The 26,654-nt window shown below is 42.9% G+C and overlaps 1 protein-coding gene across 1 annotated transcript; it reads left to right on the forward strand.

The window, feature by feature from the left end:
* The first annotated feature begins 3,493 nt into the window (after positions 1-3,493).
* Positions 3,494-25,470, forward strand: LOC119875923 (caspase recruitment domain-containing protein 8-like). Its single transcript, XM_038525543.1, has 5 exons — positions 3,494-3,583; positions 3,839-3,949; positions 4,649-4,688; positions 21,552-21,596; positions 24,922-25,470. The coding sequence occupies exons 1-5, from the start codon at positions 3,494-3,496 to the stop codon at positions 25,191-25,193; spliced, it is 558 nt and encodes a 185-aa protein (XP_038381471.1). The 3' UTR covers positions 25,194-25,470.
* Positions 25,471-26,654: the final 1,184 nt, after the last annotated feature.

The following is a 26,654-nucleotide window of genomic DNA, read 5'->3' on the forward strand; positions in this document are numbered from 1 at the left end:
CAATTTACACATTTTAATTAAATCCTTATCAAAATACATGGACTTTCTTCAGAAAGTCGAAACAAATCATCTTAAGATTTGTGTGGAATCAGAAAGACCCCGAATAGCCAGGGGGAATATTGAAAAAGAAAACCAGAAGAAAAAAAAAAAAAAAAAAAAAGAAAAAGAAAACCAGAACCAGGGGCATCACAATGCCAGATTTCAGGTTGTACTACAAAGCTGTGATCATCAAGACAGTGTGTTACTGGCACAAAACAAACATAGATCAATAGAACAGAATAGAGAAACCAGAAATGGGCCCTCAACTCTATGGTCAACTAATATTTGACAAAGCAGGAAAGACTATCCACTGGAAAAAGGACAGTCTCTTCAATAAATGGTGCTGGGAAAATTGGACAGCATGTGCAGAAGAATAAAACTAGACCATTCTCTTACACCATACACAAAGATAAATTCAAAATGGATGAAAGATCTAAATGTAAGACCAGAATCCATCAGATCCTAGAGGAGAACACAGGCAATACCCTTTTTTAACTTGGCCATAGCAACTTCTTGCAAGATACATCTATGAAGGCAAGGGAAACAAAAGCAAAAATGAACTATTGGGACTTCATCAAGAGAACAATCTTCTGCACAGCAAAAAAGTCAACAAAACTAAAAGACAACCTACAGAATGGGAGAAGATATTTGCAAATGACAAATCAGATAAAGTGCTAGTATCCAAGATCTATAAAGAACTTAGGAAATTCAACAGCAAAGAAACAAACAATCCAATCATGAAATGGGCAAAAGACATGAACAGAAATTTCACAGAGGAAGACATAGACACGGCCAACAAGCACATGAGAAAATGCTCCACATCACTGGCCATCAGGGAAATACAAATCTAAACCACGGTGAGATACCACCTCACACCAGTGAGAATGGTGGAATTTCCAAGACAGGAAACAACAAACATTGGAGAGGATGTGGAGAAAGGGGAGCCCTCTTTCAGTATTGGTGGGAATGTGAACTGGAGCAGCCACTCTGGCAAACTGTGGAGGTTCCTCAAAGAGTTAAAAATAGATCTGCCTTACAACCCAGCAATTGCACTACTGGGGATTTACCACAAAGATGCAGATGCAGAAGAAACACCGGAACAACCTGCACCCCAATGTTCAGGAAAATCCATTGCTCAGTCAACAATATTATTTGTGCATTACCTTTCCAAGCAGTATTTAGGGGCTGGGGATGGATGCCTCAGGGGCACAAAACAGGACAAAGCTGACAACCAAAGATTATTGGAAGATGCAAATGGTTTGCTACAAGAAAAATAATATGTGCCTATGACAAGTGCTATTAAAAAAAAAAACCACAGGCAGGTAAAGGGAATTACCTGATACATAAAACACGCTAAGGACAGGAGATTGTCCCACATCTGCAGAAAATCTGACTCTTAATGATACCGTCAATTTTTAAAAAAGATTTATTTATTTATTCCTGAGAAGAGGACACAGAGAGAAAAGAGGCACAGGCAGAGCCAGAAGAGCAGGCCTCCATAAAGGGAGCCTGACGTTGGGAACTCGATCTTACGGTATCCAGGACCACACCCCGGGCTGAAGGCCAAGCACTTAAACACGAGCCACCCGACTGCCCAGAACCGCACTTAAAAAAAAAATATTTATGTATTCATGAGCGGCACCAACAGAGAGAGGCAGAGACAGAGGAAGAGGGGAAAGAAGCAGGCTCCTCGCAGGGGCCCAAGTACGACCAGGATCCCGGCTCCCAGGATCGTGCCCAAGCTGAAGGCAGATGCTCAACTTGCTGGCCAACAAGGAATACCACCGGCCCCACGTTTTTTCTTTTCTTTTTTTTTAGATTTATCTATTATTCCCCAGAGAAGCACACACACCACACACACACACATTACATCACACACACACAGAAGGTAGAGACATAGGAATAACACCATCAATGTTATAGTGATGTATTTGGTTATTATTTAGTTCCAATCTCTTATTACCTAATTCTTTTACATGTGTTCTATAATTAAAATACTTTAAAAAGATTCTAGAGTAATCTACTACCCTAACCTGGGGCTCGATTCAACACTCGTTGGAGTGAAATGGCTATACGGACTGAGCCAGCCAGGCACCCTAAAATAATTCTCACAGAGATGGCCAGGACACATTACTGTCTTTCCTCTTCCTTTTCTTTTTATCCCGTGGAGCTGTTAATTTTACTAGCTGTGTGTGTGACTCCTGAGGCCAGTGCCTCCCTCCCCTGCCTCTGCCCACCGGAGTTCATTCCTTCCTGATACCAATTGAAATTTGTCTTACACTGATCTTCCAGGTCCAATTCGTGTACAGCATTGGACATCCTTCCCTTCAACGGATATACGATTTCTGAACATGAAGCAAATAGGCAGATAAAATGTATTGCTCCTAATTTTTCACAGTAGACACACCTTGTATAAGCACCAGATCGAGAAGTGGAACATCACTAGCTTCTCCTTCCCCTCCTGCCTACTTCTAATCACCACCACCAAGAGCCTTTACTAAGGGAACACTTACACGAAATGATTTTGATAGTGATTCCTGCTCGTTAATTCCATCATAAATGTCTATTGAGCCTTTGCTGAGACTCTCAAATGCTGTTATATTTGTTGTTTCAGTTCTATTCTGTGTCTTTGGAGGTTCCTCAAATAGTTCCCAAAGGCTCCTCTGCTTCTGTTTTCTGGGCCTCTCTGGTGATTGTTCACAGCAGTATTGGTGCCCACAGGTAGTAGAGCACTTCATTGGGGGGTCGGCAGCCTTGTGATGCAGGAAGGCTTCTATTCCCTCATCCATCATAGATCAGCTGCAAACTGGGATGGTCCCCTGCCAGGGCAAACAGAAAGAATTGTCTTTGTCTATGCAGCTTTGAGGAGCACTCAGACAATTCCTGCCACATTATAGGAAGAATGATCAATCTATTACGAGATTTGTGATAAAAAGATTGGTCATTGGGAGGAGGCACCTGGAGGCTCAGTTGTTTAAGCTTATGGCTTTTCTTTGGCTTAGGTCATGATCTCAAGCGTCACGATATGGAGCCACCAAGTCAGGCTCTGCCTACTAAATGTAGAGATCCGCTTAGGTCTCTCTCCATTTTCAACCCCCGGCCCCCCCACAAAAAAAGATATAAATTCCTTGGCGCTGAGATAACCACCAGTAAAATTTTGTTAATACATCCCTCCATGGGGCACCTGATGACTTAGCGGAGGAGAATGCAAACTTTGACGTCTCAGGATTTGTAAGTTTGAAACCACCCATTGGTTTAGAGATTTCTAAAAATTAAAATCCTAAGAGAACTATGATCTCCTCATCACAGAGGCATAAATCTTTCATCATTTGAATCCATCATACATGCCTACACTTATACAACATTGGAGGAATTTGTGTGCCACTACTTTGCGTTTATTACTTTTAGCTTTGTCACTCTGATTTGCTTCTGCTTCTTCCTCAGGAAATAGATGATGAAGAAGAAGCTAAGTTTCATGGTGGCGTCTGGCAGACGCACCCCCAGTGGACCCCCTGATTTTGGTGCCCGTTATATCGGTCCAGTAGTAATTCTCATATGGAGATAATACCTGAGGTTGGTAGAATGAAATCTAAACTCAAATTTACTCAGGCTTCAAAAATGGTTATGTTCTTCAGAAACAATGGAAAACTAATGCAGGGTCAGTAGCTCGGTGATTATTCTCTGAACCCCACACCCTGATAAGAGCTTGGTACCGTCCCTTTCAGGGATATAATCGTAACTTCTGAAAATTGTACCTTAAACGCTGTTGACCATCCTCCCTCTTTTCACCCTCAACCAGCTATTAGACGGTTGTAGGAAACGATTATATTCCGTGGCCACTCGGTCTTTCACACCCTGCGGCTCTTTGTTCCTATTATCGTATAGCTGCACTTCCCCGTCCCGTTCACGGGTATGATTAGTTTATTTTACTATAGGGGCAAGAGCTTTGGAGCCGACCCATCCGTCCGATCACCCCTGATGCACCCACCTCGTAGACTGCGTTGTTGAAATCCCACAGCTCTCCTTTCGTTCAATCTCCGAATTTTCACGGAGGGTCTGAGCGCACAAGCAACAGCAGCTCTCCGATGGGAAGGGGCGACTCACCCACTCAATTTCCGCCTTCCCGCCTCCGTGGGAAAGCCCGGCCGTAAACAGCAAAGGATGGGAAGTTACTACTCTATTCGTGCCCTTCTTTTGTGTGTGGGGAGGGCCTGCCCAGGTCAAAACGGGTATTCGGATCTTCTCGATCTCTCGGAAAGTTATTCGCTATGTTCAAAAACGGTGCCAGGTGCGGGGACCCGGCCTCCTCGGCGACCCGAATGGGGGTGGGAGTTTTGGAAGCCCGTCCCGCATAGTGCCTTGCGGCGGTGGGGGCGCAGCTACCGAGTGGGAGTGGGGTTAGCGTAGTTCACTGTTGTCAAACAGGTATTTCCACACACCCTTGCCCCCCTCCCACCTTGATGCTTTAATTCAAGTGGTTGTGTTTTCGTTTTTCATCGTAGGAGTTGAAATTATCCTACAGGAGTCATGGGAAAATCAGATATTCTCCAAAGTCTTATGTGGGAAGAGTGAGGAACCAATCATAGTTAGTTGAAAATGCTGAAAAAAGACACAAGACTTTGGCTCTGGCGCACTTTTGGTGAAGCCAGGTAGGTACGGTGACAAGTAAGATGAGCTTAATTGGAGGAAAGCGTAGGGGGGGGAGGAAAAAAAAAAAAAATCATGCACGTCTCTCCCCTTGTTGTAGTGTAGTGTGTAGAGGAGAAGGTCTTTTGTATGGGTCCAACTACAGTTATAGTCATGTTGCATGAAAAAAGTGTTGGCATGGATCTGTGTGGCCTGGGATAGAGAGTGGGCTGTTTGGAGTTGAAAATGGAACCTCTCCTACCAGGAGGATGGTTGCACAGGATTCTGTTAATAAGATCAGAACGGTGCATATATAAACGGTTGTTTAATCCCTATATTTTGGGCATTTGACTTGTTGACATAAATGGAGATACCTAGCAGCGCTGAAGGAGGGGAGGAAGATAAAATGTCTCAGAAACTTTTAAACACACAGCAGACACTTTAGAAGACAACGATAAATAAGACCATGTTGAAGGCTTAATGATAAACACAATTTAGTATTTTCCCAATGGTGGCTCCAGTCAGCCAAATGTCCCCCACCGAAATTACAAGTGTTTGTCAAACTTACATTTTGGAAACTGTCAACATACTTCAGTGTTCTAGGGTGTTAAAGAATATCAACACTTATTGATCAGCTATTTGTGTACTCACTAAATGATGGATTTCATGTCAAAAATTACATTTACTTAGGGATAAGACGAAGGAGTATGGATCATTTTCTGTCCTTTCGCACTTTCCTCACGTTGACTCCTAGATGAAATAGAAAAGAAAAGGAAAAATGAGTTCCCTCTGAGCATTCCTTAAAGGTATAAGTACGGATCTTCTACCTTAATGGGGTGCAGGTATATGAGTTCCATGGGATCTGTGTAGTTAGGTAAGTTAGAGTTTTTAGTGTAGAGTTAAATTAATCTTTAGGGTTACATCAAAAAAGACCCGAGAAGAAACTACAGGGTTGCCATGAATGGCTCCATTCAGAAGAACGTGTGACTCGTGACTCGGGGTTGTGTAGTTGTTGAGCACCATGTTGGCTGTTGTAGAGATTACTAAATGAATAAAAATACACAAAAGAAGAGAACCCACTACAGAAAAGAAGAAAAGAACACCTAGATAAAGGATATGGTTCATTTCATCTCCAACTTCTTCCCTTTCCTAGTGGAATGCCAGTTTCATTCTGCAGCAGCCCCTTCCTCCTCTCTACAGGTGAGTGCACTTCTGACCAAAAGTCAGAAGGATTTGTGTCTTGATTTCAGGGGTGGTGGTTGAGTTGGTGTGATGTGGCTCAATGAGAGGATCTCTACTCTCTTCATTTACAAGATCCAGTTGGTGTCAGAGACAAAGAAGGAGCCTGAGCCACTTCAGGAGCCTCACCCAAACTCGTGAGGGGGCGGGGTTGTAAGAGACTCTGAGCATGCACCAATCTTATTGGTCGGAACACATTGCCTCTGATGAACTATAGGTGATAATAGTTAGTTTGATATGGGGGAATGAAATTAGGGGAGGAAGGACCCATGAGACAGGAGACAGGCAAGAAACAGATTGAAAAGACAGACGTGAAAGTCATTAAGGATGATGGTGAAATCTCTTTGGACACATTAGGCCGAAGGCAACGGGGGAATTTTTGCAGGGGAGGTAGCAATGCATTCAATTTCTCAAGAGTGTGGATGAATTGTGGGCCAAGGTAAGGACGAGGATGAGTGGGAAAACCGGGTTATTGAATGTCTGTGTGAAAATCAAGAACAGGGATTACGTGGCATGGTTAAGGTTCCTTGATTGTTGGTACGGAATAGCAGAGAAAGAAATGATTCCACAAGTAAGGAGTCAAGGGGCACCTGGCTGCTGGCTCTGTTGAGAAGAATTTTCTGGATCCTGATCTTGAGGTTGTGAGTTCAAGCCCATGTTGGAGTAGAGACTTAGAGAGAGATTATAAAAAAGTAAATAATAAGAGACTTTTCAATAAGTAAATAAAATAAGGAATAAAGATCAAGGGACTCCCTTTGCCTCCTGTTTGTTGCTTTGGACTGCAGGCTCCACATAGTAAAAGTGACGTCCTCCTATCTCAAAAAATACATCGGAAGAGAAAAGATCCAGGAGGAGAAAGTAGCATCTCCTGATGGCCCTCATGTGCAAGAGAAGATCTCCTAGGTGTCACAATCTGGCCTTGGAAATGGCAAAGACACATTCACTGGCCAGCTGGGGTGTTGTCAGGAGCTGTCAGAGAGGCAGACAATAGCTAAAGAATAATCAGGCCCCACAACACATGGAGTCGCAATTGGGTTCCAAACCCAAACCCCAGATCTGGGTAGTAGCATGAGTAAGGATGATTCACAAGAAAATGAAAAGGATTTATGCGGTGGTGAGTAGTGTGTGCACCAGCAAAGGTACTCCACCCTCACTATTATGCAAGCTCTTGAGCCAACGATATCTGTCACCCGTTTTGTCAACAGTAGGATAAAGTTGAGCGGGTTTTGTTCTCTCTCTAGAAGACCTTTCGAAGCTGCTGCCAGCCCACATCTTTGCCAGCCCAAATCTCATTCTCTGGCCAACATGCATGTGAAGCATGGACATCATCTTCCTCTTTTCCCTTTTGGCTATCGGTGGCATCTGTGTATTTTACAGACAAGATCCTACTCCTTCAGATTTCTCTTGATCTAGTCTCTGTGAAGAATTTGCTTTAAGATCGAGTATCCTATCCTTTATTACGCCCAAAGGCTTTGGTTGCATTTTCCCTCATGAAGCGGGTAATGAAAAGGATCATGATGGCAAATGAACTTACTGACTAGCATGTTGTAGCATGACAAATATCAGGTATGTATATTATGTGTTTTATATACCCCATTCTGTCTATCCCTGGGAATAGTCTTTGAATTGCCCCCCACAGCAATCATGGAGGAGGTTTGGAGCTAACATGGGGGGGGCAATGCCTGTTTGACTCACACATCCCGCACTCATGGGCGTTTTCTTCCAGCAGGTGGGGAAAACAACAAAAAGATTGCACAGTGCTTATCCAAAATAACAGTTGTGGATGTGTCCAAAGGAATATAGGGGGGGTTTAAGGAAAAGAATAATACACACAGGCTAGTCATAAAACATTGAATGAGTGTAAAATGTTGTAGAGTGCATCGTAGAAGAGGGGGAAAACAAAAAGGAGTAGAAGTTTGAAAAATTAGTTATATGTCCAGTTAAGATTGAGTATCGGGATCCCGGTGAGTTGGCCACAGCGGTTTGGCCGCCTGCCTTTTGGCGCAGGGCACGATACTGAGGAGACCCGGGATCGAATCCACATCGGGACCCGGTTGCTGAGGCCTGGCTTCTCCCTCTGCCCGTGCTCTGCCTGCTCTCTCTTTCTCTCTCTGTGACATAATAAATAAAAAATAAAAAATAATAAAAAAAAAAGAAGATGAGTACTTAAGTGGTTAAACATTGGGTAGATGAACAACCAATGGCAGTGAGGACTAGGTAAGATGAGAAGATCTTTCTGACAAACAGTAAACTGTTATCCAATGAGGAATCATCGATTGTTACAAGTTACAATGATTTTTCATAGAAGCACCAAGACATCCGAGAAATCAGTCATTAAATAAACTGTTTGGTTATAGTGAGCAGATTGACGGACATAACGATTCCGGTTGCATTGTGTTTAAGAACGAAAGTTTCTAATTGCAAAGTTTATAAGTCGGAAGAATTCCTATTTTAGCATTCTAAGTGGCTTAGTAGGTGTCAAGGCATCCAACTCTTGATTTGGTCAGGTCATCGATCTCAGGGTCACGGAATTGAGTACTAGTTGGGGTTTCAAGAACACGTCATGGAGCCTGTTAAGGTTCTCTTTCTCCCTCTGCCACTCCTCCACCTGTGTGGAGCTCTCTACTACTCTCAAAAAAAACAAAAAAAAAAAAGGCGTCTAAAAAGCAGTCATGGTGTACTGAAGGAACTGGAGAAACAAGAAAGATGAGAGATTTGGCCAGGTAACAAGTTATTGATATATGGGAAACCAGCATGAAAGCCTGGTCGCATGATGCAAATATCTTCTTCTCTCAGTGGATTCCTGGTCTGCTCTGTGTTGTATTTAGCCAACTTACATCTCTTCTATACACTATTTTAAGAAGAACCCATGAGGGTGGAGAGCTTTAGTCTAGCACCACCTGCACTCCGGGTATCATGCATATCATGTATGAACTTGAAGATTGTTAGAAATGAAATAGATCTTGAGTGTACAGCAAGATAGAAGCCTCTCTTAGGAGTCAATGAAATGGAGATATGAGTGATGAAGGCAGGGTGCCTCAAGCTTGGAGGGAGGGATGGGATGGGTGAAGTGTCAGAGGAATCATAGTTCCCTAAAGTCATAGTCCCTGAAAGAAAATGGACGTGGAATCCTGAAGATGTGATGTAAGGTCTGTTGGGCAACATGCACAAAGATGAAATGACACTACTCTCTATACAGAGATTATTTGTCTTTAAGGGCCATCTGGTGGTGGCCAAGTCAGTTAAGCAGCTGGTCCTGATCTCCAAGTTAGGGTTTGATGTCGAGGGTCGTGTTCAAGCCCCTGAGTTAGGCTCACACTGGGAAGAGCTTACTCAAGGGAAAAGGAAAGGTCTATGTTTTGTAAGCTTGTGCACTCCATAAGAGTGCTATCCATTGTACTGAGTCTGGCAAACTCTTCCTTCTGCCAGGTAGGCCTTTCGGAAGGGAGCACCCCACCGGCAGTGCAAGCCAGGCGGGAAGACCTGAATGGAGTACGGAGACCTCATCATGAGCAGTGAGGTCTTCACCGAGGAAGAGAAGGAGCTGGTGCAGCAGTGCCCTAAACAGACAGCGGAAAGAATGAGGAACCACTGCTGAGGATGGTGGAGAAGAAAGGGCACAGGCCCTGGGGATCCTTTCCAAAGCCTTCATAGAAGGAATCCTATCTGATTGTCATTTACCTCAGCACAGCAGAGTTTATACAACAGTTGACTCAGGTGGATAATCAGAAGAGAGAATCCAGTGGTTCTCCATAAAATATGATGTTTATACAAACAGGGGGGTGTTGGGTGGTTCAGTGATTAAGCCATCTGATCTTGATTTTCGGTCAGGTGTTGATTCAGGGTCATGATGTGAGCCCTGCATTGGGTCAGTGACACGGCTGGGGTGTGCTTCAGATTTCCTTCCCTCTGCCCCTCCTCCATTCACTTGTGGTCTGTCTCTCTCTCAAAATGACTTGAATACAATCTTTTTTAAAAAAGGAAGAAAATGGGTAGACGAACATGTGATATTGAGCTCAGTGTCCAAGACACAAAGGGGTCCAAGTTACCACCCTATCCATCACACAAGGTTTATTTTGAGGACTGATCGTAACTGGGCAAAATACAGTATGACTGTCCTAAGATAATTTAAAATTTAGTTTTGTGTTATTGGAAAGACCTTTCATATGGAACCGATTAATGTAATATTGGTTTCAGAGGGGTTGAGTTCAGGATTAATCAGTTCTATATAACACCTAGCATTTTCTATCTCGTTCCCTCCTTTAATGTCCATTCACCCAGTCCCCACATCCCCACCCTTTCTCCCTTCCAGCAACCCTTAGTTGTTCCATGATGGATAGAGAATTTGCTTAGTTAAAATGGGTGTTGAGAGTGCACCGTGGGTGGCTCAGTTGATTAATGTCTGACTCTTGGTTTCAGACTCAGTATGATCTTTGGAGAGTCGGCAGGAAGCCCTATCTGGGCTTGCTCCTAGTGCAGATCTGTTGGAGAATGTCCTCATAGAGCAGCAATGCTTGACCCTGAGGTTATGATTATGAGTCCCCACGTTGAGCTCTGAGCTTACTTTAAAAACAACAAAAAAGCGTTTATTAAAAAAAGTGTGGTGTCTAAAAATTCAGGTCATCTAAAAAAACAGAGATGAGTTATTATCAATCTAGGAAGAAAGAAAAAAAGGGAACAAGAACAAACATTCTGATCAAAACCTTAAAGTAAGAAAGGTTTTAAAGAAAGAATCCTAAAATAAGAGGCAACAAGAAATCACAAATAATATGGGTTAGAAAGCAAATCACATAGAACAGTCGTGACAAACAATTTATGTTCGCTAATATTACAGTCGGGACATTTCCTCAGTCTGATAGTCCTTGACATCAGGTTGGGAAATAAGAGGTTTATTTGCTCTCTAAGAGGAAAGCCACATGGCTAAAAAACATGTAATGTTGAAACAAAGGAAAAATGTATTTTATTTATTTTATATTTAAGAGTTTTATTTATTTGAGAGAGGGAGAGCGAGAGACATGAGGCAAGTGGGAGGAGAGGGAGAAGGACAAGAGACCCCCAACTGAAAGGAAAACCCATTGTGGGGGCTCAATCCCAGAATTTAGGGATTAGACCGATCTGAAGCAGATGATATGTGCTACATGTCCGTTCAAATAACTTGAAATTGTCATAAACCAAATTGGCCCTTGAGAAAATATGATGAAAATTCTAACAACCAGTTTACAATAAAATGCATTCTACTTAAAATAACTTGTATATTCAGCTTGCAGTTTTCATCTGCAAGCAAAGAATGGTGATAATCAGCATAAATTATTTACCGCAATAAAGACAATCGAAGCTAAAGTGTGAGAGCAAGAGTAACGATGGGTTTGTTAAGGCACCCTGGCTGGCTTAGTGTGGTAGAGCCTTGACTCTTGATACTCACTGGGTTAGTCCAGTTTCCCCCTGGGAACAACGAGAGATCCTAATGTAATTTCAAAACGGGGGAGGGGCGGGAAGCATGGGGAGGAGTAGGGTCCCCCCAAGGTATCACCTGTCCCCAACAACTTTACCTAGTAAACTTTCAAATTCATCCGAAGCCCTATGAATTCGAATTGAGATTAAAAGAGAGGAACAACTGGAACGCTACAGAGAGAAGAGTTGTGGGCTCTAACAAGGGTAGGAGATGGAAAAAAAAACACAAAATAAAAAAGAATCCGTGGGTGAGGGAGCCACGCGAGGAGCGTGCTACGGTGGGGGCGGGCATGCGAGAGCCTCCAGTAGCAGGAAAGACACGTCCTGGAGAAGAAGCAGAACTTTAAAAATCCGCACCGGATTCTTACCGGAAGGAAAGGGACTTAGCGGGGGGAACTCGGGGCAGAACCGAAGGATGGGCAGAGTGGAGCCTCCAGGTAGCCGGGGTCACTAAACAGAGGATAGTGAGCCCGGGGAGAGGAGGCGCACGCGCACCACGGCCAGTCGGAAAAGGGCTGGAGCCATGCCCGGCGGGGCAGCGGCGGAGGAGAAGAGAAGATCGAGGCGTTGCTCCGGGGGAGGGGGGCTGCGCCCTGTGCTTTTGGGAAGCTGTGCCCCGGGAGCAACAATTTAGCGCACAGGCCTGGATTCCCAGGGCGCAGGGGACACAGCCCAGATCCTGCCCGTTCCCTCGGGACAGGCAGAGGGGGAGGACACAGGACCGTGAGGACTCTACTGCACGCCCAGTTGCCCCTAGCTATTGCAGATCAGAGCCCCCCACCCCAGGGAGCATCAGAGCAGTTGCAAGACGGGAGGACGCGTAGTTACTGCGGGAACTGACTCCAGAGTGGAGAGCTGGACCGCGGCGTGTTCCATTCTGTCCCCCTGGTGTCACCGGTGCCTGGGATGGAGTGGGTCTGCCAGGGAGAACAGGGGCCTCAGGATAAACACGTCCGATATGAGCCATGCACCTGGGCAGGGGGCAGGGCCAGCGCCCCCAGGGTGCCAAACACGTGGAGAATCAGCACAGCAGACCCTCCCCAAGAAGATCATGAAGGACAGGGAGGAAGAGCCAGTCTGGACAGCAGCGCTGGAAAGTCCAGGGGAAAGTCCAGGGATTTACAGTATATAGAACAGAGGATACCCGCCTTGTTTTTGTTTGTTTGTATTGTTTTGTTTTTTGTTTTCTTTTTTTTTTCCTTCTTTTTTCCAGTACAACTCTTTTTAGCATTCTTCAATGAGCATATGAAAAATTGTTAAGGGTGAGAAAGAAATCACACAAAAGAGAGAGAATCAGAAAACAGTTATTCTCCGCCGCAGAGAGTCAGAATTGGATACAATTCAATGTCAGAAACCAAGTCAGAAGCACAATTATAAATCTGGTGGGCTCTGGAAAAGCAAAAAGGATTCAAGAGGACTTCCATGACTGCAGAAATTTAGATCTAATCAGGCTGAAATTAAAATCCAATTTTATTAATGCAATCCAAACTGGAGGTCTAACGCAAGGATTAAGGTAGAGAAGGTAGAGAAAGAGTAGTGACTGGAGGACAAGTGATGGCCAAGGGAAGAGAAGGCTGAGGAGGAAAAGGAGAAAAACAATTAAAAAGACCATGGGAAAAGGTTAAGGGAAATAAATGACAGCCTCAGAAGGAAAACAATCTTACCACTAATGGTGGGTGTTCCAGAGGGCGCCCAAAAGGGCAGAGGACCAGAAAGCATATTGAACAACATCAGGCTGAGAACGTCCCTAACTTGGGGATGGGGAACAGGTTCATTAAGACCAAGAGATAGGAGTAGATCCCCCCCCTATAAAATCAATTAAAAATTGTTCAACACCTCGATTATTAATAGTGAAACTTGCAAATTCCAAAATAAAGAGGAAATCCGTAAAGGCAGCAAGAGAAAGAGATCCCTGACTCTACATGGGAGCGAAATATTGGAGTAACAGCAGACCTCTCAACGAGACCTGGCGGCCAGGAAAGATGGGATGCACGGATTATTCCAAGGTCTCAATGAGACAGATCCTCATGCGCCAAGGATACTTATTCCAGCAAGGCTTCTCATCAATAATAGAAGGAGAGATAAAGAGCGTCCAAGATAGCAGAAATGAAAGAAATGTGACCACCAAACCCAGCTCTGCAAGAAATATTAAGGGGGATTCTGTAAAAACAGAGGAAGCCCAAGAATAAGTCAAAAAAAACAAGGGACTGAATGGATTATTATGAAGACACTTACAATTCATATATTTCAAGAGTTACCTGAAGTGAATGGGTTTAATGATCCATCAAAAGACGCAGGGTTTCAGGACTGGATAAAAAAGCAAAAGGACCCATCTAGTTTACGTGTTCTACAGGAGATCTATTGTATTTTTTTATTTATTTTTATTTTTTTATTTTTTTTATTTTTATTTTTTTTATTTTTAAAGTTTTTATTTATTTATGATTAGTCACAGAGAGAGAGACGAGAGAGGGAGCGAGAGAGGCAGAGGGAGAAGAAGAGAAGAGCAGGCTCCATGCACGGGAGCCCGAACGTGGGATTGGCGATTCAACCGGGTCTCCAGGATCGCGCCCGGGCCAAAAGCAGGCGCCAACCGCGCGACCCCAGGGATCCCGGGAGACTCTCTTTTAGACGAGAGGACAACCTACAGCCTTGAAAATGAAAGGTGGAGAACCTTTACTATTCAAAGGTCCTTAAAAGAAAGCAGGGGTAGATAACCTCATATCACGATAACTTAAGTTTATCCACAAAGATTTGAGAAGAGATGAAGAGGGGACACATAATCATACTATTAAAGGATCTATCCACCAAGAGGACCTACCATCATGAGAATTTATGACCCATAATGTTGGGTCAGCGCCAAGTATATCAATCAAGTAAAACCAAAGTAAAGACCCATACTTCAGATAATAATACATTATACTGGGAATCTCCAACATGCCACTTTCTTGCACACAAATGGGACAAGATTCTTCTAAGCACACACTCTCAAAAGAAAAAAAAAAAACAAGAGCTTTAAATGATTCACTGACTGATGGATTTCCATGTATAAGCAACTTTACATCCAAACGCAAATGGAATACAATTCGTCTCAAGTGCAACATGGAACTTCTGCAGAATCGACCAGCATACGCGGTCACAATCAGGACCTTTTAAAGAAATTTTTTAATTTATTTCTTTCACAATAATCAGGTCTTAACCGATAGCCAAAAGACTTGGATTGTCCCCTGCGTACTTTTCAGCCCATAAATGCTTTGAAACTTGAACTCAATCACCAGAGAAAGGAATTTGGAGAGAAAGAAATCAAACCATGTGGATGGTTTAAAGACCATCTTGCTAATAAAGATTGAAAGGGTCAACCAGAAATTAGAGAAGATTCAATTAAGAAGATTACATCGAGAAAACTAACGAGAATGAGATACAACCGTTCCAACTCATTTGGGATACAGCCAAAAGCAGTCCCGAGAGGGAAATACATCGCAATAAAAGCATTCCCTACAAAAACACGGGAAAACATCAAATACACAAGCTAACCTTGGCACTAAAGAACTGGAGAGAAGGACAGCAACATAAAAACTGACCCACGGCAGAAGAAGAGGAGTAGTAAAGATTACAAGGCAGAAATCAATGAAATAAAGACACAGAAGAACTGTAGAACAGATAAACAAAGCCAGGGGGTTGGTCTTTGAAAGAATAAGAAGGAATAAGACAAGTAAATCTGAAGTCTTTTCCCTGTGCAGTGGTATCTCCCTCCAGCACATTTGTGATAGGCTCAGAGTCCCCCAACCATTCCTGGGTTAGTGCTGAAGCAGATACACCGGTCTTTGTCGCTGGAGAGCTACTGCTCCCACATAAAGTGTCACTTCTGTCCCTCATCCTGGATCGAGAGGTTCCAGGGGAAGGTTCATTTGATTCTCTAACAATTGGTTTATCCTCCTTCAGCCCCAAGAGAGACAGATGCATGCCTGGTAGTCATTAGGGTTGTGAGTAACTGTGGGTATTTAAAATACAAGAGAAAATATTTTAATCTGGATGCTAGAGATGACCATTCCTGGGCTATGCAGGAGGAAAGAAAACCGTAGCAAAAACCAAAACAAAGTCTTAAATGACTCTTCTTACTATTGTGGACACACCCTAGTCCCCAGACTGGCCTTTCTTCCTCCCTTGACCCCAAATCTCATAGGATCACTTGCTCTACTTTATTGTTGAGTAGAAACAATGAGATGGAATGACCTCATTTTCCTATCATCACTTTGTAGATCTAATTCTGTACTGGCTTCACTACCCCTAGCCCTGTCGTGGGCAGTGGGCAGAGATTAGCCTGCTTACTACTTGCTAGAGGCTCAGATCTGAGACTCTCCTGGATCCCATTCCCTCTGGCCTTCCTGGGAGGACGCTACACCAGGAAGGATCTGCTGTCGCCTCCTCCATCAGTGTCTCCTACCCTGGCTTCCCATTCTATGAGCAACCCCAGATTGACCATAGCTACCATATTAGAGAAATGTTTTCCTTCACCTCTGAATGTCCATTTCTCTCTTCTGCTACTTGGCAAATGGATCATCAGCTTCATGGGCCCCCCGGTCTGGACATTCCTCAGTGCTCACTCTGCCCTCAGATGCTTCTTGCTGGGTTACAGTATCTCTATTCCCTCAAATGATTCTGTTCAAAGTCTCCATTGGATGATTCTTCCCTGCAGTCTGGTAGCATGTGTGCTGTTGGCCTCACCCATCCTTGGAAAGAGTCCTGTCTAGAAGTCCTTCATACCCTATTTCCCCAATCTCCATATTAACTGTTATGGTCCCTCTTCCAATGGCTTCCACAAGACACTTGCTCTGAAATCTCTCACCTCCTGGACTCACTGATGGCCTTAGTGACTCTTCTGGATCCTGTCACCAAAGTCCATGGAAGAGGAAGATTCCTAAATCTGTATCGCTGTCCTCGACCCTCCAGAGCTTTGTGAACTGCCTGACTTAATGTGTCCACTTGAGTGTCCAGGAGAATACCTAGAATACCTAGCCTCGTGTATTACTTCCTTTCTTCCCCAAAGCTACCCTGCTCTTTCAACTCTCTTCCCATAGGGGATATCCAACCAAGTTCCACTAAGTCACTCAAACCCACATCTAGAGTTTATCTTCAATCCCTGTGTTTCATTTTCTTTCCTCCTCCAATGTATCCTCCATATCAATGACTTCTACAAAAGAAAAAAAAAATCAATGGGTTTTACTGTCGTAATATTGCATGAAATTTTATTGGAGCTTGCAATCTATAGAGCCAGAGACAATAAGTGTGGAGATGCGTGAGTTCAGCTCTCTGCTTTCAGAAGTCACTTTCATAATGTCACTGGAGCCAGTTTCCTTTCCTTATCACCACCGGCAGTGGTGTCCACCTCCTTCACGGACTTCTGCTGGAAATAGGACTCAGGCCTTCAGACTTTTTTCTATCTGACTTCTACTTTTTATCTGCCAACAGGGAGATCTCGTACAAACATAAATATCCCAACACTTCTTGGCCTAGACTCTTCTCTAAATCCTTATTACACTTTGAACATAAACCAAGTCATCTCTTTGTCCGTAGTGTCATCTAGCCCAAGCTGTAATCATTGTGTCTATTTATTTCTTTCCATTGGTCTCATGAATCTCTTTATTTACTTATTGTCTGTTTCTTTGTAAATTATAAATAACCTCTTAATCACAGGTTAGTTAAAAGCACAATGTAAGGCCTACTATAGACATTCATGAAATGTTGACAGAAGGAATGAAATGTGGTCTGTCTTCCTCTATACAGAGGGGAAGAGAAGAGGGCAAATCTTTTCTTCATTTGAAAACACAAGACAACCTCAAAATGCCACTTTTGCCCTGAGAATGTTCCCTGTTTACATCAGGAGCAGCACAATCCTATATATTAGCCCCTAGCCATGCTTGGCTGCTGAGTCCTTCAATTTAGAGATGCTACAAATTTAAATTATGCAATAAACCTTTTTTAAATCCACTAAAATTTTGAAGACAGAGTATGAAGAAAAATGCACATGTTATTTAAATAGTATATTGATTACATGTTTAAAGAAATATATGTGGGGTTATATGAAACGTATCATAAATATATTACTAACAGTATTTTCATCTGCTTCCTTTTGCTTTTTTAAAAAATGTGGCTCCTTGAAAAGTTGAAATTACACTTGGGGCCTGTGTTATATCTGTCTCAGCGTGGTGCTCCAGGAAATCCATTGCTCCAGTCAACAAATATTTATTCTGTGCATTACCTATTCCAAGCAGTATTTAGGGGCTGGGGATGCCTCAGTGCACAAAACAGACAAAAGCAGGACAACCAAAGATTATTTGGAAGATGCAAATGTTTTGCTACAAGAAAAATATATGTGCCTATGACAAGTGCTATTAAAAAAAAAAAAGGCAGGTAAAGGGAATTACCTTTAATCCATAAAACAAGCTAAGTACAGGAGTATGTCCCACTATCTGCAGAAATCTGCTCTTAATGATAACCGTCAATTTTTAAAAAGATTTTATTTATTTATTCATGAGAGACACAGAGAGAAAGAGGCACAGGCAGAGCCAGAAGCAGGCTCCATACAGGGAGCCTGACGTGGGACTCGATCTTACGTCTCCAGGACCACACCCCGGGCTGAAGGCAGCACTAAACCACTGAGCCACCCGACTGCCCATAACCGTCACTTAAAAAAAAAATTATTTATTTATTCATGAGAGGCACACACAGAGAGAGGCAGAGACATAGGCAGAGGGAGAAAGAAGCAGGCTCCTCGCAGGGAGCCCAATGTAAGACCAGATCCCGGATCCCAGGATCGTGCCCCAAGCTGAAGGCAGATGCTCAACTGCTGGGCCAACAAGGAATACCCACCGCCCCACGTTTTTTCTTTTTCTTTTTTTTAGATTTATCTATTTATTCAAGAGAAGCACACACACACACACACACATACATACACACACACAGAGGTAGAGACATAGGATAACCCATCAATGTTATAGTGATGTATTTGGTTATTTTAGTTCCAATCTCTTATTACCATAATTTCTTTTAAATGTGTCTAATCATTTAAAATACTTTTTAAAAAGATTTCTAGAGTAATCTCTACCCTAACCTGGGGCTCGATTTCAACACTCTGAGTTGGAGTGACATGCTCTACTGACTGAGCCAGCCAGGCACCCCTAAAATAATTCTTCATCAGAGATGGCATGACACATTACTGTCTTTCCTCCTTCCTTTTCTTTTTATCCCTGTGGAGCTGTTACTCTTTACTAGCATGTGTGTAGTGACTCCTTGAGAGCCCATTGCCTCCCCTCCCTGCCCTCTGCCCCACCGGAGTTTCATTCCCTTCCTGATACATTTGAAAGTTTTCTTCCACTTGATCTTCCAGGTCCAATTCGTGTATCAGCATTGGACATCCTTCCCTTCAAACGGATATACGGATTTCTTTTAACATGAATCAAATAGGCAGATATAATGTATTGCTCCCTAATTTTCACAGTAGACACACCTTGTATACAGCACCCCAGATCGAGAAGTGGAACATCACTAGCTTCCTCCTTCCCCTTCCTGCCTCCTTCTCATCACTCACACCAAGAGGCATTTACTAAGTGAACACTTACACGGTAAATGATTTTGATAGTGATTCCTGCTCGTTAATTCCATAAAGTGTCTATTGAGCTTTGCTGAGACTCTCAAATGCTGTTATTATTTTGTTGTTTCAGTTCTATTCTGTGTCTTTGGAGGTTCCTCAAATAGTTCCAAAGGCTCCTCTGCTCTGTTTCTGGGCCTCTCTGGTGGATGTCACAGCAGTATTGGTGCACAGGTAGTAGAGCACTTCATGGGGGTAGCAGCCTTGTGATGCAGGGAAGTCTTCTATTCCCTCATCCCTCATAGATCCAGCTGCAAACTGGATGGTCCCCCTGCCAGGGCAAACAGAAAGAATTGTCTTTGTCTGCAGCTTTGAGGAGCACTCAGACAATTCCTGCCACATTATAGGAAGAATGATCAATCTATACAGAGATTTGTGATAAAAAGAATGTCCTTGGGAGGAGGCACCTGGATGGCTCAGTTGTTTAAGCTTATGACTTTTCATTTTGGCTTAGGTCATGATCTCAAGGTCACGATATGGAGCCACCAAGTCAGGCTCTGCCTAATGTAGAGACCGCTTAGGATCTCTCTCCATTTAACCCCCGGCCCCCCAAAAAAAGATATAAATTCCTTGGCTCTGAGATAACCACCAGTAAAATTTTGTTAATACATCCCTCCATGGGGCACCTGTATGACTTAGTCGGAGGAGAATGCAACTTTGAGTCTCAGGATTGTAAGTTTGAACCACCCATTGGGTGTAGAGATTTCTTAAAAATAAAATCCTAAGAGAACTATATCTCCTCATGCACAGAGGCATAAATCTTTACATCATTTGAATCATATCATACATGCTACTTATACAACATATGGAGGACTTTGTGTGCCACTACCTTTGCTTTATTACTTTTAGCTTTGTCCTCTGATTTGCTTTCTGCTTCTTCCTCAGGCAATAGATGATGAAGAAGCTAAGTTTCATGGTGTGCGTCTGCAGACCTCACCCCCAGTGGACCCCCTGAATTTTGGTTCCCGTTATATCGTGTCCAGTAATGCTCATCTGGAGATAATACCTGAGGTTGGTAGAATTGAATCTAACTCAAATTTAACTCAGGCTTCAAAATGTTATGTTCTTCAGAAAACAATGGAAAACTAATGCAGGGTCAGTAGCTCCGGTGATTATTCTCTGAACCACACCCTGATAAGAGCTTGGCTACCTTCCCTTTCAGGGATAATAGTATTTCTGAAAATTGTACCCTTAAACGCTGTTGACCATCCTCCTCTTTTCACCCTCAACCAGCTATTAGACTGTGTAGGAAACGATTATATTTCAGTGGCCAGTTCACTGTTGTCAAACAGGTCTTTCCACACACCTGCCCCCCCTCCCACCCTCTGATGCTTTAATTCAAGTGGTGTGTTTCCTCTAGGAGTTGAAATTATCCTACAGGAGTCCTGGAGAAATCCAGATATTCTCCAAAGTCTATGCTGGGAAGATGAAGGAACCAATCATAGTTGAAATTGCTGAAAAAGACACAAGACTTTGGTCTGGCGCACTTTGGTGAAGCCAGGGTAGGTGACAATATGAGTCTAAATTTGGGGGGGAGGAAAAAAATCATGCACGTCTCTCCCCTTGGTTGTAGTGTAGTGTGTCAGAGGAGAAGGTCTGTGTATGGTCCCAACTACAGTTTATAGTCAATGTTGCATTGAAAAAGTGTTGGCACTGGTCTTGTGTGCCTGGGATAGAGGGGGCTGTTGGAGTTGAAAATTGGAACCTCTCCTACCTAGGAGATGTTGCACAGGATTCTGATTCATAAGAATCAGAAGGTGCATAAACTTGGTTTAATCCTATCTTTTGGGGCATTTTATACTTGTTGACATAAATGGAGACTAAGCAGCTTGCTGAGGAGGGAGGACATAAAATGTCTCAGAACTTTAAACAACAGCAGAACTTTTAGAAAGAAACGTAAGACCATGTTGAAGGCTTAATGATAAACACAATTTAGTTATTTTCCCAAATGGTTGCTCCAGTCAGCAAATGTCCCACCGACTTACAAGTGTGTTCAACTTACAGTTTCTGAACTGTCAACAATTTCAGTGTTCTAGAGTTTAAAGAATATCAACACTTATTGATCAATGTACTCACTAAATGATGGCATTTCATGTCAAAAATACATTTACTTAGAGGATAATGACGAAGAGTATGATCATTTTTACTGTACCTTTCGCATTTCCTCACGTTGACTCCTAAATAGAAATAGAAATAGAAAGGAAAAATGAGTTTCCCTCCTTGGATGCATTTCCTTAATAGGTAGTAAGTGATCTTCTACTTAATTGGGTGCCAGTGGTATATGATGTTTCAATGGGATCTTTAAGTTAGGAAGTAGAGTTAAATTACTTTAGTGGGTTCATCAAAGACCAGAGAAACTACAGGGTTGCTGAATGGCTCAGTCAGAAGAACGTGTGACTCTTGATCTCGGGGTTGTGAGTTTGAGCCCCATGTTGGCTGTAGAGATTACTAAATGAATAAAACAAGAAGAAACCACTTACAAGAAAAGAAAAGAACACCTAGATAAAGGTATATGGTTCATTTCATTCTCCAACTTCTCCTCCTTTCCTAGTGGATCTCCAGTTTCATTCTGCAGCAGCCCCTCCTCCTCTCTCAGGTGAGTGCACTTCTGACCAAAAGTCAGAAGGATGTGTCTGATTTCAGGAGGTGTTTGAGTGGTGTGATGTGGCTCAATGAGAGATCATACCTTCTCTTCATTTACAAAGATCCAGTGGTGTCAGAGACAAAGAAGGAGCCTGAGCCACTTCAGGAGCCTCACCCAAACTCGTGAGGGGTGTAATATGCAGACTCTGAGCAATGCAACCAATCTTATTGGGGAAACACATATTGCATCTGATGAACTATAGGTGAAAGTAGTTTGATATGGCGGGACATGAAACTTTAGAGGGAGGAAGGCCCCATGAGACCAGAGAGACAGGCAAGAAACAGACGTTGAAAGCATAAGGATGATGGTTTGAAATCTTTTGGACATTAGGCCGAAGGCCAACGGGGGAATTTTGCAGGGTAGGTAGCAATGCATTCACTTTTCTCAAGAGTGTGGATGAATGTGGGCAAGGAACGGACAGGAAGTGGGAACCGGGTTATGAGACTGCTGTGAAAATCAAGAACAGGGATTAGCTGGGCATTGGTTAAGGTTCCTGGAGTTGGTAGGTAGCAGAGAAAGAAATGATTCAAAGTAAGGAGTCAAGGGCACCTGGCTGCTGGCTCTGTTGGAAGAACTTGTGATTCCTGATCTTGAGGTTGTGAGTTCAAGCCCATGTTGGGAGTAGAGATTACTAAAAAAGTAAAATAATAAAGCCTTTTTAACATAAGTAAATAAAATAAGGAATAAAGATCAAGGGACTCCCTCTGCCTTCCATGTTGTGGCTTTGACTGTCAGGCTCCACATAGTAAAAGTGACAGTCCTCCTATCTCAAAACAGATCATCCAGGAGGAGAAAGATAGCATCTCCTGATGCCCCTCAGTGAAGAGAAGACTCTCCTCAGGTGTCACAATTGGCTTGAAATGGCAATAGACCCATTTCCTGGCCAGCTGGTGGTGTTGTCAGGAGGTCCAGAGAGGCAGACTAGCTAAAGAAAATCAGGCCCCACACCTGGAGTCGCAATTGGGTTCAACCCAACCACAGATCTTGGGTAAGCATGAGCTAAGGATGATTTCACAAAGAAAATGAAAAGGATTTATGCAGGTGGTGAGTGTGTGGCACCAGCAAAAGGTCTCCACCCTTCCTATTATGCAAGCTCTTGAGCAAGAGATATCTGTCACCCGTTGTCACAAGATAAAGTTGAGCCTGGTTTTCTCTCTCTAGAAGACCTTTCAGAAGCTGCTGCCAGCCCACATCTTTGCCAGCAAATTCCATTCTGGCCACCATGCACTGTGAAGCATGACATCTCTCTCCTCTTTTCCCTTTTGGCCTGGTGGCATCTTGTATTTCATACAAGATCCTACTCCTTCAGATCTTCTTTTGATACTAAGTCTTCTGTGAAGACTTTGCTTTAAAGTCTAGTCATCCTATCCTTTCTTACCCAAAGGCTTTGGTTGCATTTTTCCCTCATGAAAGCAGGGTAATTAAAAGGATCATGATGGCAAATGCAACTTACTGACTGCCTGTAGCATGACAAATATTCAGGTATGTATATTTGTGCTTTATATACCCCCATTTCTGTCTATCCCTGTGAATAGTCTTTGACTTGCTCCCCCACAGAATCATGGAGGAGGTTTGGAGCTAACATGGCAATGCCTGTTACTTCACACATCCCGCACTCATGGGGTTTCTATTCCAGCAGGTGGAAACAACAAAGCTGATTGCACAGTGCCTTATCCAAATAACAGTTGTGGATGTGTTCCAAAGGAATATTAGGGGGGTTTAAGAAAGAATAATACACAGGCTCAGATCAAACATTGAATGAGTTAAAATTGTTTCAGAGTGCATCGTAGAGAGGGGGAAAAAAGGTGAAGTTTATGTCCAGTTAAGATTTGAGTATCGGGATCCCTGGGTGGCACAGCGGTTTGGCGCCTGCCTTTGGCGCAGGGCACGATCCTGGAGACCCGGGATCGAATCCCACATCGGGCCCCGGTGCATGGAGCCCTGCTTCTCCCTCTGCCCGTGTCTCTGCCTCTCTCTCTTTCTCTCTCTCTGTGACTATCATAAATAAAAAATAAAATAATAAAAAAAAGAAGATTGAGTATAAGTTGTTAAACATTGGGTAAGATGACCACAACCAATGCAGTGAGACTAGGTTAAGATGAGAATCTTTCTGAAAACAGAAAAACTGATTATTCCAATTGAGGAATCATCGAATGTACAGTTACAATGATTTTTCATAGAAGCACCAAGACATCAGAGAAATCAGATCATTAAATTAAACTGTTTGGTTATAGGAGCAGATGACGGACATAACGATCTGTGCCATTGTGTTAAGAACGAAAGTTCTAATTGCATAAGTTATAAGTCGGAAGCATTCATACTTTTAGCTTCTTAAGTGGCTTAGTAGGTTAAGCATCCAACTCTTGATTTTGGCTCAGGTCATGATCTCAGGGTCACGAGATTGAGTACTTAGTTGGGTTCTAAGCACGTCATGGAGCCTGCTTAAGGTTCTCTTTCTCCCTCTGCCCTCCTCCACCTGCTGGAGCTCTCTATCTCTCAAAAAAAAAAAAAAAAAAAGGCTAAAGCAGTCATGGTTGTACTGAATGAACTGAGAAACAAGAAAAGTGATGAGATTTGGCCAAGGTCACACAGGTATTATATATGGGAACCAGCATGAACCCTGAGTCAGCATGATGCAAAATATCTTCTTCTCTCCAGTGATCCTGGTCTCTTCTGTGTTGTATTTAGCCACTTACATCTCTTTCTATACACTTTTTAAGAAGACCCCTGAGGGTGGAGAGCTAGTCTAGACCACCTGCACCTCCGGTATCATGCATATCAATGTATGAACTTGAAGATTGTTAGAAGATGAATAGATGAGTGTACAGCAAGATAGAGCCTCTCTAGGATTCCAATGAAAACTGGAAAGTGATGAAGGAGAGGTGCTCCAAGCTTGGAGGGAGGGGATGGGATGGGATTGAAGTAGAGGAATCATTGAGTTTCCCTAAATTCATAGTCCCCTGAAAATGGACTGGGAATCCTGAAGATGTGCATGTAAGGTCTGTCTGGGCAACATGCAAAAGAGAATGAACACTATCTATACAGAGAATTATGTCTTTAAGGGCCATCTGGGTGGCCCAGTCAGTTAAGCATCTGGCTCCTGATCTCAATTCTGGGTTTGATGTCAGGGTCATGTGTTCAAGCCCTGAGTTAGGCTTCACACTGGGCATGGAGCTTACTTCAGGGAAAAAGGAAATATGTCTTATGTCTTATGTAGCTTGTGAACTCCATAAGAGTGCTATCCCTTTCTGAGTCTGCAACTCTTCCTTCTGCCCAGGTAAGGCCTTTCTGAAGGAGCACCACCGGCAGCTGCAAGCCAGGCTGGGAGACCTGAATGGAGTACTGGATGACCTTCAGTACAGTGAGGTCTTCACCGAGGAAGAGAAGGAGCTGGTGCAGCAGTGCCCTACACAGCAGCGGAAGAATGAGACCCTGCTGAGGATGGTGGAGAAGAAAGGGCACCAGGCCCTGGGGATCCTCTTCCAAAGCCTTCATAGAAGAGATCCTTATCTGATGTCCTACCTCAGCCAGCAGAGTTTACAACAGTGACTCAGGTGGATACTCACGAAGAGAGAATCCAGTGTTCTCCATTAAAAATGAACAAACAGGGGTGCTTGGGTGGTTCAGTGGATTAAGCATCTGACTCTTGATTTCAGGTCAGGTGTTGATCTCAGGGTCATGATGTTGAGCCCTGCATTGGGCTCAGTGCACGGCTTGGAGTGTGCTTCAGATCCTCTCCCTCTGCCCCTCCTCCCATTCACTGTGTGTCTGTCTCTCTCTCAAATGACTTGAATAAATCTTTTTTAAAAAGGAAAGAAAATGGGTAGACGAACATGTGATCATTGAGCTCAGTGTCCAAGACAAAAGGGGTCCAAGTTACACCTATCCATCACACAGGTTTTATTGAGGACTGATCTGTAACTTGGCAAATACCTATTACTGTATCCTAATATAATTTAAAATTTTTTTGTTATTTAAATCCCTTCAATTAACCTATAATGTAATATTGGTTTCAGAGGTTGAGTTCAGGATTAATCAGTCTTATATAACACCTAGCATTTATTCTATCTCGTTCCCTCCTTAATGTCCATCACCCAGTTACCCCATCCCCACCCTTTCTCCCTTCCAGCAACCCTTAGTTTGTTTCCTATGATGGATAGAGAATTTGTTAAGTTTAAAATGGGTGTTGAGAGTGCACCTGGGTGGCTCAGTTGATTAATGTCTGACTCTTGGTTTCAGCTCAGGTCATGATCTTTGGGAGTGGCATGGAGCCCTATGCTGGGCTTGCCTCCTAGTGCAGAATCTGCTTGAGAATGTCTCTCATAGAGCATGCAATGCTTGACCCTGAGGTTATGATTTTGAGTCCCACGTTGAGCTCTGAGCTTACTTTAAAAACAACAAAAAAGGTTTATTAAAAAAAGTGTGTCCTAAAAATTTCAGGTCATCATAAAAAAACAGAGAATGAGATTATTATCAATGCTAGGAAAGAAAGAAAAAAAGGGAACAAGAAAACATTCTTGATCAAACTTAAAGTAAGAAAGGTTAAAGAAAGAATCCTAAAATAAGAAGGCAAAATAGAAATCACAAAATATATGGTAGAAAGAAATCACAATATAACAGTAGTGACACACACATTATATTGTTCGATTAATATACAGTCTGGACATTTCCTAGTCTGATAGTCCTTGACAATCAGGTTGGGAAAAATAAAGGTTTTATTTTGCTTACCTCTAAGAAGGAAAGCACATGGCTAAAAACATGTATTATTTTGAAATAAAAGGAAAATTGTATTTTATTTATTTTTATATTTAAAGATTTTTATTTATTTGAGAGAGAGAGCGAGAATGAGCAGTGGGAGGGAGAGGGAGAAGGACAAGTAGACTCCCCACTGAACAGGAAACCCATTGTGGGGCTCAATCCCAGAATTTAGGGATTATGACCTGAGCTGAAGGCAGATGATTATGTTCTACATGTCTTTCAAATAAACTTTAAAGTTGTCATAAACCAAAT

Source organism: Canis lupus, chromosome 1 (genome assembly GCF_011100685.1).
Source record: "Canis lupus familiaris isolate Mischka breed German Shepherd chromosome 1, alternate assembly UU_Cfam_GSD_1.0, whole genome shotgun sequence".
Taxonomy (NCBI): Eukaryota; Metazoa; Chordata; class Mammalia; order Carnivora; family Canidae; genus Canis; species Canis lupus.

What these genes read in the sequence shown, in the direction of transcription:
- LOC119875923 (XM_038525543.1), top strand. Translation starts at nt 3,494, where the DNA reads ATGAAGAAGAAGCTAAGTTTCATGGTGGCGTCTGGCAGACGCACCCCC. An exon ending in CCCGTTATATCGGTCCAGTA is followed by an intron (nt 3,584 to 3,838) that starts GTAATTCTCATA and finishes ACCCTCAACCAG; the next exon opens with CTATTAGACGGTTGTAGGAA. An exon ending in CGCACTTTTGGTGAAGCCAG is followed by an intron (nt 4,689 to 21,551) that starts GTAGGTACGGTG and finishes CTCCTTTCCTAG; the next exon opens with TGGATCTCCAGTTTCATTCT.